This window comes from Thalassophryne amazonica, chromosome 4 (assembly GCF_902500255.1).
Source record: "Thalassophryne amazonica chromosome 4, fThaAma1.1, whole genome shotgun sequence".
NCBI lineage: Eukaryota > Metazoa > Chordata > Actinopteri > Batrachoidiformes > Batrachoididae > Thalassophryne > Thalassophryne amazonica.
The window spans coordinates 39,756,488-39,771,891 of NC_047106.1; the positions used below are offsets into that span (position 1 = coordinate 39,756,488).

Genomic DNA, 15,404 nt, shown 5'->3' on the forward strand with positions numbered 1-15,404 from the left:
TGATCCATTTGGGCGCTGGAGAGCGCGCCGTCCTTCACCTTGCCAAGACAGCTGAATATTTATGTTATACACGAATTATTGCACATGAGGGGGGAATAAATTTGTTTCTTGGAACCGCTTTCTGGTTATTTAGCGCTGGGCCATTGTCAGATGCTGGTTCGGTTCTCTGACCCGCGTCAGCACATAACAGTAGTTCCCGGCCAGTACAAAATGGACCCAGCGGCAGAAGCGGTTCCATTTGGGGAAAGAGTTCAAGAACACTTGGAGAAGATATGGGAGCAATTACAGCATCTCGCAAATCGAATTAAACAAACAGATTCCCGCGTTACGGAGCTTGCAGCGCAAGCCGTTCCGCTTCCTGCTGCTCCAGCTGCGGCACCATCGATACCGGTGCAGATAACTCCGTCACCCAGAGAGTCGGCTTCCGAACCAATTATTGGTCATCCGGAGCCTTATGCGGGAGACGTTGAAGCCCATGCAGCTCGGACGAGCTGAAACAGCCATATTGCCCCGGTCACATAAGCGTCAAGAAAGATAACGATGACGTATCTCCAGGTGTTTTTGGACAGGCATAATATATATATAAAAAAAAAAAGAAAAAAAAAAAGGCAGACCTTTGGTTATTTAGTTATTTGGTTCTGTTTTTGTTTTCATGTAGGGGTTATACAGTGTTTAGGGAATTAGAGGCTGTTCTGGTTGGGTGAACGACTGGCAGTTCGGAGCTCGGCTGGACTCAGGTAATCGTATGTCTTCATTATTTGACCTTAGGTCATTTTTGTTTGTGGATTGGGTCGTTTTGTTTTGTTGTTTTTTATTTCCCTGTTTCCCTAACCCCAACCTCACGTACTCTAAGACCGTTTGTCTTTTGGGTTGTGGGGTGGTGCAGGTTGGTTACGCTGAGCGTTTCTCAGAAAACCTCTGCACCTGGGGGGGGGGGTGTCAGGGGCATTTTTTTGGGTTTGGTTGGTACCCGTTTCCACTCCAGCCCCGGTGGGCCTTTGACCGTTCGTCATTGGCGTTACCGGGGTGTAGTGCAGCGGGAACGTACCTCAGTCGGAGTGGTGGGCCGATCTGTGCCGTTCGCCATTTCGGTAGTTCCACCCCTCCCGATAGGCTGGTGGTATGGTTGGTTTAGGGGCACCGGACGTATTTCCGGTTTTCCACTGTGCTTAGGGGATGGGACTGGGTTAGTTTTTCCTGTTTCCTTCCCCGGCTTGGTAGTTTTGTGCCGTTCGCCGGAATTGTACTGACAATAGACTCTGGGAATAATCTGGGGTTTTTTGGGGTGCTGGGGAGGGTAACAGGGTTTCCGGTTGTTTTATTTGCCCCCGGGGTGGTTTAATGGAGTCCGCCAGGGGTTGGATTTTTGTGTTTTTTATGTTTCCTTCCAGGTTCCACCTCCAGGGTTGATGGGACGGTCCTCTGGGGGGGAATTGATTTGTGGGGCCGACTAGCCAAGTGTGGCCGGGTCTGGGGTTCCTGGGTTGTGGGGAGGGTGCCTCCTGGGGTTGATGGTACGGTCCTCTGGGGGGCGCTGTTGCTCCATGTATACCTGGGGACCTCTGTGGGATTCCGGCTTTGGTTATTACTCCTGGAACTGGCGGTAAAGGTCTTCTGGGGGGTGTTGAGCTCTGCACGTCGCCTGGAGGGGTTGTTTGTTATTTTTCTTTGTGAAATTGTGTTTGTATTGTGTTGTCGGGGCTATGTTGGGTTATTGGATTTTTCTTTTCTTCCCGGGGTTGGATGGGACGGTCCCCTGGGGAGGGTTTGGGTGGGTTTTGTATTTTTCTTGTATGTTAGGTTGTACTTGGGATTCTTTTGGGGTTTTTGTTGATGCCAGCCGGCCTTCCAGCCGCGGTGCCCTGTCCTGCTGTCTGCTGTGGACTTTGGGGGCGTTACACCGTCTGCTTCCTGTCGTGGACCCCGGAGGGAGGTGCTGTTCTCGGGCCTGGTCTGTTCAGTCGCCGGGAGGCTTCCCTTTGATGGGGGGGTACTGTTGTGTGTTGGGGGGTTTGGCTGGACATTTGGGTGCTGTTTTCTTTTCTTTGCTCTCCAGGTGGTATGCAAACTGTTTTTTTCTGTGGAGAAGGTGCTGGCGGAAGAGTCCTTCACCCTCATCAGAACTATTGGCTGCACCTGTGGAGGATGTTCACGTGCAGGCCTAACAACTTGCAGCACCTGTGTATGATGCTCACGTGCAGACTTAGACTTTCAGCTGAAGCAGATAATGAGATGGCGTTCTGCATTTAAGCTATGAGTGATTTGAGCAGAATTGCCGGGAACTCGACCTTGTGACGTTCGGTTGTGAGACGCTGAGGACCGCGCCAGGGTTTGACACATCGTGCCTGTGAAGGAGGACGGGTGAGGGACACATGCTGTCAGCACACATCAGAGGTGATTATCGTCTGAATAATCGTTAATAGTAATTTGGTCATTTTGTTACGCAGTATATTTGAACATTGATGAGAATTGTGCAGTTTGCTTCTCACTGCCGTGGCGTACGGCAGTGAGATCCTCCACCTGTTGTGAGAAGCTGCTCATTTACATAAAGCTTAAATTCAGACCTGAATGTGTTGCTGATAGTGTGTGCCTCTGAAGGATATTTGTTGTAGCTCTGTTGACTTACCTCACCTTTTCCGTCCTTCACAGAGTCAGTTTTTCGTATCCACCTGGGGGGTGTTCGGCGGTGAATCTGAGTCCAGAAGTGCCGGGCTTTGATCCATTTGGGCGCTGGAGAGCGCACCGTCCTTCACCTTGCCAAGACAGCTGAATATTTATGTTATACACGAATTATTGCACATGAGGGGGGAATAAATTTGTTTCTTGGAACCGCTTTCTGGTTATTTAGCGCTGGGCCATTGTCAGATGCTGGTTCGGTTCTCTGACCCGCATCAGCACATAACAAGCACTATTGGTTGCAGAGATATACAACCCCTGGCAAAAATTATGGAATCACCGGCCTCGGAGGATGTTCATTCAGTTGTTTAATTTTGTAGAAAAAAAGCAGATCACAGACATGACACAAAACTAAATTCATTCAAATGGCAACTTTCTGGCTTTAAGAAACACTATAAGAAATCAGGAAAAAAAATTGTGGCAGTCAGTAACGGTTACTTTTTTAGACCAAGCAGAGGGAAAAAAAATATGGAATCACTCAATTCTGAGGAAAAAAAATATGGAATCACCCAATTCTGAGGAAAAAATATGGAATCATGAAAAACAAAAGAATGCTCCAACACATCACTAGTATTTTGTTGCACCACCTCTGGCTTTTATAACAGCTTGCAGTCTCTGAGGCATGGACGTAATGAGTGACAAACAGTACTCTTCATCAATCTGGCTCCAACTTTCTCTGATTGCTGTTGCCAGATCAGCTTTGCAGGTTGGAGCCTTGTCATGGACCATTTTCTTCAACTTCCACCAAAGATTTTCAATTGGATTAAGATCCGGACTATTTGCAGGCCATGACATTGACCCTATGTGCCTTTTTGCAAGGAATGTTTTCAAGTTTTTGCTCTATGGCAAGATGCATTATCATCTTGAAAAATGATTTCATCATCCCCAAACATCCTTTCAATTGATGGGATAAGAAAAGTGTCCAAAATATCAACGTAAACTTGTGCATTTATTGATGATGTAATGACAGCCATCTCCCCAGTGCCTTTACCTGACATGCAGCCCCATATCATCAATGACTGTGGAAATTTACATGTTCTCTTCAGGCAGTCATCTTTATAAATCTCATTGGAACGGCACCAAACAAAAGTTCCAGCATCATCACCTTGCCCAATGCAGATTCGAGATTCATCACTGAATATTACTTTCATCCAGTCATCCACAGTCCATGATTGCTTTTCCTTAGCCCATTGTAACCTTGTTTTTTTCTGTTTAGGTGTTAATGATGGCTTTTGTTTAGCTTTTCTGTATGTAAATCCCATTTCCTTTAGGCGGTTTCTTACAGTTCGGTCACAGACGTTGACTCCAGTTTCCTCCCATTTGTTCCTCATTTGTTTTGTTGTGCATTTTCGATTTTTGAGACATATTGCTTTAAGTTTTCTGTCTTGACGCTTTGATGGCTTCCTTGGTCTACCAGTATGTTTGCCTTTAACAACCTTCCCATGTTGTTTGTATTTGGTCCAGAGTTTAGACACTCTTGTAAGAGTTTGATAATCCTCTCCTTTGTTTCCTCTCCTTTGTTGACAATTGACAGTCCACTTGGTGCAACAGCTCTCCAAGGTGTGATCACTCCTTTTTAGATGCAGACTAATGAGCAGATCTGATTTGATGCAGGTGTTAGTTTTGGGGATGAAAATTTACAGGGTGATTCCATAATTTATTCCTCAGAATTGAGTGAGTCCATATTTTTTTCCCTCTGTTTGGTCTAAAAAAGTAACCGTTACTGACTGCCACAATTTTTTTTCCTGATTTCTTATAGTGTTTCTTAAAGCCAGAAAGTTGCCATTTGAAATGACTTTAGTTTTGTGTCATGTCTGTGATCTGCTTTTTTTCTACAAAATTAAACAACTGAATGAACATCCTCCGAGGCCGGTGATTCCATAATTTTTGCCAGGGGTTGTAGCAGTAAAAGTTTTTTTCACACCATGTTTTTGTTGATGTCGACCTTTGTCTGATCCTCTTCAAAAGTTAATCATTTCAAAATATCTGTTGGTGAAATTCTTTCCATTTTTTTTTTTTTTTTTTTAGTTATCTTGTTCAGGGACACACACACAACTGATTACAATACAACAGTCTCCAGCACACTCCTTCTCCAGCACACAGGGTAAAAAATCTCTGCCACCCAACAAACACAGTCAGAATTCTGATTCTTTTTCCCAGACTTTTGATTCTTTAACTCAGGCCATTGATGCTGTATTTTTTCTATCTCCCCCTGCTCCACCCACAGCCAATCATGAACTGGCTTGCATGTATAATATATCAGTGATACTATATATCACCGATATATATCGTGTCCACTAGCAAAAATCATCCAATGCATCAGTTTTTAGTGGATTTTGGGCTCTGATGGAATGAAGAGACTCACTGATTGCTGGTATGAAGCCAGAAGAAGCTAAAACCCTGTGCATTAGAGATGAACAAGATCTGGACAAGTAGAATTGAAGAAAGGTGTAAACAAAGAAACAAAAAGGTGACATTCCCACTTAAAGTCAATGTCTAATCCCATTGACTGTTTTCTTCATCTGATGATGAAACTCCTGCACAGGTGTTTAACCTAACATTTTTTAAAGATACCAAAAATAGATTACACAACACTGAAAATAATGTTGATCTGGATTGTTTTTTTCTTAAAAATATTGTCCATCATTGTAATTACTTTACTGAAGAACAATTGAAGGATTATTCTATTACCAATGGGATTTTCTGTATTATACATTTTAATAGTAGAAGTCTTCTCGCAAATTTTTCAAAAATACAGGACTGCTTAAGAATGTCAAATAAACATTTCTCAGTTATTGCAATTACTGAGACTTGTTTGAGAGAGGAGCTAGTTGACGCTGTTCAGATTGAGGGATATGATATTTTTTGCTACAAACGATGCAAAAAATGGGGCCGAGGTGTGGCACTTTATGTATGTTCAAATCATCAATGTGCAATTATGCAAACCATGTCATTTTCTTTGGAAAATATTATGGAATGTGTCACAGTGGAAATTAAACGTAAAAAAAAATCAAAAAACATAATTATAAGCTGACATGACATTGAAAAATGTCATGTCGCCTCCTGCAGTCTGTCACTGCAGACAGAATTCTGCTGTGATGGTCTTTCTGCTGCCAACATGACAAAGCAGCTTAACAATGACTGCACACCCTGTAGCAAACTACGAACAAGTACAGGAAAAAACAAAAGTGCAACCATCGGGAAAGTACTCTGTCTGAAATCCATTCAAAGATTTGAGAATGTACACAACTTTTGGAAGGACTTGCCAGGCATCAGTTGACCAGGAACACACTGAATGCAGAACGACTTGCAGAGCCCAACACCCCCCAGAAGACCTTTACCGCCAGTTCCAAGAGAAAACAGCCAAAGCCGGAATCCCACAGAGGTCCCCAGGTACACATGGAGCAACAGCGCCCCCCAGAGGACCGTACCATCAACCCCAGGAGGCACCCTCCCCACAACCCAGGAACCCCAGACCCGGCCACACTTGGCTAGTCGGCCCCACAGGCCAATTCCCCCCCAGAGGACCGTCCCATCAACCCTGGAGGTGGAACCTGGAAGGAAACATAAGAAACACAAAAATCCAACCCCCGGTGGACTTCATTAAACCACCCCGGGGGCAAATAAAACAACCGGCAAACCCTGTTACCTCCCCCAGCACCCCGAAAGACCCCAGATCACTCCCAGAGCCAGTCGTTAGCCCTATTTTGGCGAACGGCACAAAATTACTAAGCCGGGGAAGGAAACAGGAAAAACTAACCCGGTCCCAACCCCGAAGCGCAGCGGAAAACCAGAAATACGTCCGGTGCCCCTACCCGACCATACCACCAGCCTATCGGGAGGGGCGGAACTACCGAAATGGCAAACGGCAACAGATCGGCCCACCCCTCCGACTGAGGTATGTTCCCGCTGCACCACACCCCGGTAACACCAATGACGAACGGTCAAAGGCCCACCGGGGCTGGAGTGGAAACGGGTAGCAACCAAACCCAAAAAAACGCTCCTGACAACCCCCCCCCCTAGGTGCAGAGGTGTTCTGAGAAACACTCAGCGTGACCAACCTGCACCACCCCACAACCCACAAGACGAACGGTCTTAGGGCGAGTGAGGTTGGGGTTAGGGAAGCAGGGAAATAAAAAACAACAAAACAAAACGACCCAATCCCAAACAGAAAATACCTAAATTCAAATAATAAAAACCAACGATTGGCTGAGTCCAGCCGAGCTCCGAACCGCCTCTAAACACCCAAACAATTTATAACCCCTTACAAAAAAAAAACAAAAACAGCCCAAATACCAAATTTTTTTTTTTAATTTTTTTTTTGTGTCCAGTATTGTGCCTGTCCCAGAACACCTGGAGATACGTCATCACTATTTTTCTTGACACTTATGTGACGGGGCAATATGGCGGCTTCAGCTCATCCGAGCTGCATGGGCTCATCCGCAAGAGGAGCCAGAGGTCCCGTCGGAGGAGTCTCAGTGGGGCGAAGAAGAGGCAGCCCAGATCTGTGCCGGGGAAAGCCCCGAGACGAAAAGACCCGCTCTGATGTCCGCCCTCTCTAGCGTCCACGCTCCTTTATCCGATCATCTAGACGAATAACCAAAGATATTAGCTCATCTAAATCTTTGGTTCGTCACGGACTGCTAGCTCGTCTTTTAATGAAGGACTCTTCTGCCAGCACCTTCTCCACAGACAAAAAAACAGTTTGCATACCACCTGGAGAGCAAAGAAAAGAAAACAACACCAAAACGTCCAGCCAAACCCCCCAACACACAACATAAGGGGAGGGTATTTATAAGCTTTACTTCTGCCTACACCGTTTCGGCCACACGGGTACATTGTTAAGTTGTTCTTTTTATTATGAGTTTTGTTATTGTTGATCTGTGTGTCGAATAAATGTTATTCATTCATTCATGTGCAAGTATAGTATATCTCATTGAAGCCAGCAGACCAGAATTATTTTCCTTCATGTACATTTTCATGTGGTGTGTGACCATTGTGTGCCATCCATCCATCCATCCATTTTCTTCCGCTTTATCCAGAGTCGGTTCGTGGGGGCAGCAGCTCAAGCAAAGCCGCCCAGACCTCCCGATCCACACACACCTCCCCCAGCTCCTCCGGGGGAACCCCAAGGTGTTCCCAAGCCAGCCGAGAGATGTAATCCTTACAGCATATCCCGGGTCTTCCCCGGGGCCTCCTCCCAATGGAACGTGCCCAGAACACCTCTCCAGCGAGGCGTCCAGGGGGCATCCGGAAAAGATGCCAGAGCCACCTCAACTGATTCCTTTCGACGTGGAGGAGCAGCGGCTCGACTCCAAGCTCCTCCCGAGTGACCAAGCTCCTCACCCTACCTCTAAGGGAGCGCCCAGCCACCTTGCGGAGGAAACTCATCTCGGCCGCTTGTACCCGTGATCTCGTTCTTTCGGTCATGAGCCAAATCTCATGACCATAGGTGAGGATCGGAACGTAGATCGATCGGTAAATCGAGAGCTTTGCCCCTCTACTCAGCTCTCTCTTCACCACGATGGTCCAATACAGCGACCGCATCACTCCAGACGCTGCACCGATCCGTCTATCGATCTCACGCTCCATCCGTCCCTCACTCTTGAACAAGACCCCGAGATACTTAAACTCCTCCACTTGAGGCAAGGACACTCCACCGACCTGAAGAGGGCAAAGCACCTTTTTCTGGTTGAGAACCATGGCCTCGGATTTGGAGGTGCTGATTTTCATCCCGGACCCTTACACTCGGCTGCAAACCGCCCCAGTGCACGCTGAAGGTCCTGATTTGACGAAGTCAACAGAACCACATCGTCCGCAAACAGCAGAGACGAGATTCTGTGGTTCCCAAACCAGACCCCCTCTACACCCTGGCTGCGCCTAGAAATTCTGTCCATAAAAATAATGAACAGAACCGATGACAAAGGGCAGCCCTAGCGGAGGCCAACGTGCACTGGAAACAGGTTTGACTTACTACCGGCAATGCAAACCAAGCTCCTGCTGCGGTCGTACAGGGACCGGATAGCCCTTAGCAAAGGACCCCAGACCCCGTACTCCCGGAGCACTCCCCACAGGGTGCCCCGAGGAACACGGTCGAACGCCTTCTCCAGATCCACAAAACACATGTGGACTGGTTGGGCGAACTCCCATGAACCCTCAAGCACCCGATGTAGCGTGTAGAGCTGGTCCAGTGTGCTGCAACCAGGACGAAAACCAGGACGAAAACCACACTTCTCCTCCTGAATCTCCTCTCCAGTACTATGGAATAGACCTTACCGGGGAGGCTGAGGAGTGTGATCCCCCTATAGTTGGAACACACCCTCCGGTTCCCCTTCTTAAACAGAGAGACCACCACCCTGGTCTGCCAATCCAGAGGCACTGTCCCCGATCGCCACGCGATGTTGCAGAGGCGTGTCAGCCAAGACAGTCCCACAACATCCAGAGACTTAAGGTACTCAGGACGGATTTCATCCACCCCAGGAGCCTTGCCACCGAGGAGCTTTCTAACCACCTCAGTGACTTCTGCCTGGGTAATGGATGAATCCGCCTCTGGGTCCCCAGTCTCTGCCTCCTCTTCGGAAGACGTGACGATGGGATTGAGGAGATCCTCGAAGTACTCCTTCCACCGCCCAACAACATCCCCAGTCAGGGTCAACAGCTCCCCACCTGCAGCGTAAACAGTGCCGGTGGAGAGCTGCTTCCGCCTCCTGAGGCGTCGGACGGTTTGCCAGAATCTCTTCGAGGCCGACCGATAGTCCTCCTCCATAGCCTCCCCGAACTCCTCCCACACCCGAGTTTTTGCCTCTGCGACTGCACGGTCTGCGGCACGCTTGGCCTGCCAGTACCTGTCAGCTGCCTCTGGGCTCCCACCTACCAACAAAGATAAGTAGGACTCCTTCTTCAGCTTGACGGCATCCCTTACGTCCGGTGTCCACCACCGGGTTCGGGGATTACCACCGCGACAAGCACCAGAGACCTTGCGACCACAGCTACGAGCGGCCGCATCAACAGTGGAGGTGGAGAACATGGTCCATGTCTCCAACCTCCCCCGGGATCTGGGAGAAGCACTTCCGGAGGTGGGAGTTGAAGACCTCCCTGACAGAGGGTTCCACCAGTCATTCCCAGCAGACCCTCATGATACGTTTGGGCCTGCTAGGTCTGACCGGCTTCCTCCCCTCCCAGCGGATCCAACTCACCACCAGGTGGTGATCGGTCAACAGCTCTGCCCCTCTCTTTACTCGAATGTCTGAGACATGTGGCCGAAGGTCAGATGATACGACTACAAAGTCGATCATCGACCTCCGGCTCAGGGTGTCCTGGTGCCATGTGCACTTATGGACACCCTTGTGCTCGAACATGGTGTTTGTGATGGACAAACTGTGACTAGCACAGAAGTCCAACAACTGAACACCACTCAGGTTCAGATCGGGGAGGCCGTGCTTCCCGATCACCCCCCTCCAGGTCTCACTGTCGCCGCCCACGTGGGCGTTGAAATCCCCCAGGAGAACAATGGAGTCCCCAGTCGGAGCACTATCTAGTACCCCTCCCAGGGACTCCAGGAAGGTTGGGTACTCTGCACTGCTGCTCGGCCCATAGGCTGAGACAATGGTGAGAGACCTGTCCCCAACCCGAAGGCGTAGGGACGCGACCCTCTCGTTCACCATTGTGTGCCATTTTCTTAAAATTCATAAAGCATTTAGGATGACTTTCCCTTAAATTTATGACATGATCCTGCACACAGATGCCTCCATTTTGAGGAACCCCAACTGTAAAAGGCTAAGAGAATGGTTACGTTTCACCTGGCTTTACCAGACCTATACATGGTTACTTTGAAGAAGTTGGGTCTCAGTGGGTGGTTGACGTGGTGGGTGATGTGTCATGGATATGTTAATGCACAGTACTGTGCATGTTCCTTAACCTGAAGTGTTCTTTTGCATTTAATTCTGAACATTTTGTAAATTCTGCATTTAAAATAAGGATGCAACCAGGAGTGTTGTATTTAATCAAGAAGGCATACTTTTTCTCAAACATGAATCCTTACATGCTGCAGTCTTCATCTTGTGCACCCCAACAGTGCACTTTTCTGTTTTTCAGGTCATTACCTCCACTGACATTGCATCCATAATATGCAGAAATAGAGATAGGCATTAATCACTGTGGTTCTGGAGCTACCGGTTCTGCTCCCTGCAGACCTTAGCTTTATTTCCTCACTTACCTTCGGCTTGTCTCATACTCCCTGCAATTGTCCCTGAAGACAGTTTTCAATATTGCAGTAGACCGTCGAATACATAAGCAAAGAGATCTTAATCCAAAGTGCTGACAATAAGGAAGATGGATATCAATGAGTTCCATCTACAATCAATTAACGGCCACTGCTTCCTTTCTATTCTACCCTCTTTTTTGCACTTATCTCCATCTATTTCTGAATAGTCCATTATTGTTGCAATTGTACTCATAAAACAGTCTCTATCTGGTTTGAGACAGCAGCAAGCATTTTTCAGGGTAATTTACACTGGGATTAGCTTTCTTTCCCTTTGTAAAATCCATCTCTCTTGCTAATATGCCAGAAATTTTTATCTAAGGTCGCGCAATACACGGTACATAAGTAAAAACAGTAGTTATTCATATCACAGCAGAATGATGCAAAACTGTAACAAATGGGCAATTTCTCTCTGTGTTTTCACTGGCCAGTTGATTTGGACCGTCTCCATGATGACGTCAAACGGTACAGCTGTACCCCTCGCAACTACTCCGTAAACCTCCGTGAGGAGCTACGAGTCACGAACACGGTCTTCTTTCCTCGCTGTCTACTAGTAAAGCGCTGTGGAGGAAACTGCGCCTGCGGAACTAATAACTGGAACAATGGCTGCACCTGTCAGGCTGCCAAGACATCAGTCAAACTACATGAGGTAGGTTCCTCAGTGTGAAGACGCCATCAAACACTCAGGCTGACCCAAATGTCATCAATATAAAAATTTGAACCTGGTATAAAATGGGCCATTTAAAAAAAAAAAACAGTCTGCAAAAACTCTATCCATCTCTCACACTGATCCCCTCAGAGGTCGGGTGGGTGTTAGAGGTTATCCAAGCATACACTGAGGTGGAACGATCTAACCCTAACCATGACCCCCAGACCCCCACGTCACCCCACCTTTTGTGCCCCATTTGCGAAATTAAATCTTCCCCCGTCACGAAAAGTGCCCCATTTTTGTGCCCCCTTCTCGTATCCATAGATTAATGTGCTTTTCGTTATGCCGCCAGGAACTGCCATGAGACTGGGTTGACCATAAGCACTGCTGGCTTCCATCACATATGCAATATGCCATCTAGTGTTAAATGCAAAGAAATGCATTTCTTTACAGACACCACAGCAGCCATGAGATAATTTTGTCTGGTGTTTGTCATCCAGTTGTGTGCAATAAGCACATGAAACACTATAGAGACACAAACAAAAGGGAATAAATTTGCCTTATAGCTGCAAAACAAAGCTTTTATTCACAATATGTTAAACTCACTAAATTACTTTTCATTTCTCCATCTTCACTATTTGAATGTAAACAGGCAAGCATCTGAATTGAAGAAGCTAGCTTGTTAGCTTTCCAGAACTTGTTTGCTTTCCTTAGTCTTAGGCTAATTTGCTTCCAAGCGCACAGCAAATATGAACTCTCTGAAATCTGAGAATGGCAAAAGTTTTTTCAATGTTTCTTGAGGCAAATTTTGGATCAAAATAAAATGGAAGGAGCAGCTTCGTACATACATTGGACATCGTGAAGGCTTCCATAGAAATGAACGGACAAACGGTTGGCAATGCTACATACACACGGGTATGTGGAACCGTGGGAAGAGCTAGTTGTTCGCATAATAGTATTAGCTGTCTAACATGACTATTAACATTAAATAAGTGTAGTGACTTAGATTAACAACGAGGGAACAAGGATCACCAGCCTCTAGCGTTCTTCTCCCAAGTTCCTTCATCTATTTCTGCTGTCTTTAGGTGAGGTTCAGGACATCTTTGTAGCGAAGTTTTTGTCCGCCACATTTCCTTTTATCTGATGTCAATTCACCATACAGGACAGCTTTTGGTCGTCCATCATCTGACATTCTCACTACATGACCAGCCCAGCGCAGCTGATTCTTGACTAACAAGGCCTCCACACTCTGCATATAAGCTCTTTGGAGAACTTCTCTGTTGCAGATACGATCTTGCCAGGATAGACCCATGATGTTTCTCAAGTGACGGAGCTGGACAGTTGTAAGTTTCTTTACATGTCTTCTGTACAGAGTGTATGTCTTGGTGGAGTAAAGAAGACAGAGAATAACAAAGACTCTATAAAGCTTGCATTTGGTTTCAAGCTTTATTCCTCTGTGAGACTACACCCATTCCTCAAGAGCTTCAAAAGCATTTGCAGCACTCTAAATGCGTCTTGTAATCTCTAAATCGATGGAATTATCTGAAGATATCACGCTTCACAAGTAGGTGAAATTGCTGACTGATTTGACTGGTTTACCATGTATACGAGGTCTGTCAATAAAGTAACGGTCCTTTTTATTTTTTTCAAAAACTATATGGATTTCATTCATATGTTTTTACCACTCCTTCCCAAGGCGTGCTCACAGGCGAATGACGTCACCGACAGGCTTGGAAAAACTCACGCATGCGCACGAGGGTTCAAGCATGTCTGACATAAAAACATATGAATGAAATCCATATAGTTTTTGAAAAAAATAAAAAAGACCGTTACTTTATTGACAGACCTCGTATAGAGCTCACGATCTGAAGGAGAAGTGCAAGGTGCTGGTTGGTAGAGAACCTCTGTCTTCTTGATGTTAATGGTAAGGCCAAATGCTACAGATGCTGCCACAAAGCAATCCAACATGGCTTGCAGGTCTTCAAGAGATTGAGCCACGAATGCAGTGTCATCAGCATAAAGGAGTTCCTCCACACATATTTCACGACACAGAGATTTTGCACGAAGACGGGCCAGGTTGAACAGATTGCTGTTTGTCCTTGATCGTAAATAGACTCCATTTTGAGCTTCACATGCCTTGCCAGAAGAGACTTCCAAAACAGCAGCTAGGTAGAGACCAAACATTGTTGGTGCAAGTATACTCTTGTTTAACACCGTGAAACAGATAATGCCTCTGTTGTATCACCATCAACACACACTATAGCCTGCATTCCATCATGAAATTCATGAATAAGCCTGATGATGGTACTGGGGCATCCGTAATGCTGAAGAATTTTCCATAGCATGTCTCTGTCTACCGTATAAAATCCCTTAGTAAAGTCAATAAAAACTATGTACAGCTGAAGCTGACGGAGGGTGAAAATTGAGTCTACAGTAGATCGGTTTGCTCTGAAGCCACATTGACTTTCCAGGAGCACCTTACTGGCCACCTGCTGAAGTCTTGCAAGAAGTACTTTCGCAAGAACTTTGGCATCAGTTGACAAGAGTGATATTCCATGATAGTTGCCACATTGAGTACCGTCTCCGTTCTTGAAGATAGTAATAATCTTGGCATCCTTAAAATCTTGTGGCAGTTCAGCTGTATCCCAACAGGTCTTGAATAGAGTGTGGGGAGCTTGAACAACACTAGGACCACCATATTTGTAGACTTCTGAGGGAATTCCATCTGGCCCGGGGGCTTTGCCGTTCTTCAAGGAATTGACAGTGCCTTCAATTTCTTCCAGAGTTGCAGGTTTATCCATGTCAGAGTCAGGCAGTAGCTTGGTTATGTTGTTCAGAGCACATGGATCAGTAGAGGATGGTCTGTTGAGAAGATCCTGAAAGTGTTCCTTCCATTTATGACATCTGGCTTGTCAGTCAGAAGAGCTGTTCCCAATTCATTCTGAAGTGGTGACGTAACTGAGCGACGTGGTCCATAAACTTCTTTTAATGATTCAAAAAAGGCTCTTGGATTACCACTTTCTGCTAAGTCTTGAACTGCTTCTGCTTTTCTATTTACAGTGAGAAAAATAAGTATTTGAACACCCTGCAATTTTGCAAGTTCTCCCACTTAGAAATCATGGAGGGGTCTGAAATTTTCATCTTAGGTGCATGTACACTGTGAGAGACATAATCTAAAAAAAAAACATCCGGAAATCACAATGTATTATTTTTTAATAATATATTTGTATGTTACTGCTGCAAATAAATATTTGAACACCTACCAACCAGCAAGAATTCTGGCTCTCACAGACCTGTTAATTTTTCTTTAAGAAGCCCTCTTACTCTGCACTTTTTACCTGTATTAATTGCACCTGTTTCACACACACAATCACTCACACTCCAACCTCTCCACCATAGCCAAGACCAAAGAGCTGTCTAAGGACACCAGGGACAAAACTGTAGACCTGCACAAGGCTGGGATGGACTACAGGACAACAGGCAAGCAGCTTGGTAGAAGACAACAACTGTTATGATTATTTATTAGAAAGTGGAAGAAACACAAGATGACTGTCAGTCTACCTCGGTCTGGGATTCCATGCAAGATCTCACTTTGTGGGGTAAGGATGATTCTGAGAAAGCTCAGAACTACACAGGAGGACCTGGTCAATGACCTGAAGAGAGCTGAGACCACAGTCACAAAGATTACATTAGTAACACATGATGCTGTCTTCTTCTTCTTCTTCTTTGTCTTTCGGCTGTTCCCGTTAGGGGTCGCCACAGCAGATCAATCATTTCCATCTCACCCTGTCCTCTGTATCTTCCTCTGTCACACCAACC

At 46.1% G+C, this 15,404-nt stretch overlaps 1 protein-coding gene across 2 annotated transcripts in view; it reads left to right on the top strand.

Annotated features, from left to right (window-relative positions):
• Positions 1-15,404, top strand: part of pdgfd (platelet derived growth factor d) — a 288,085-nt gene that overhangs the window by 253,133 nt on the left and 19,548 nt on the right. For both annotated transcript variants that reach the window (XM_034167741.1, XM_034167742.1), the window contains exon 6: positions 11,368-11,585. In XM_034167741.1, coding sequence (XP_034023632.1) covers positions 11,368-11,585 — 218 coding nt within the window. The remainder of the gene's footprint in view (positions 1-11,367; positions 11,586-15,404) is intronic.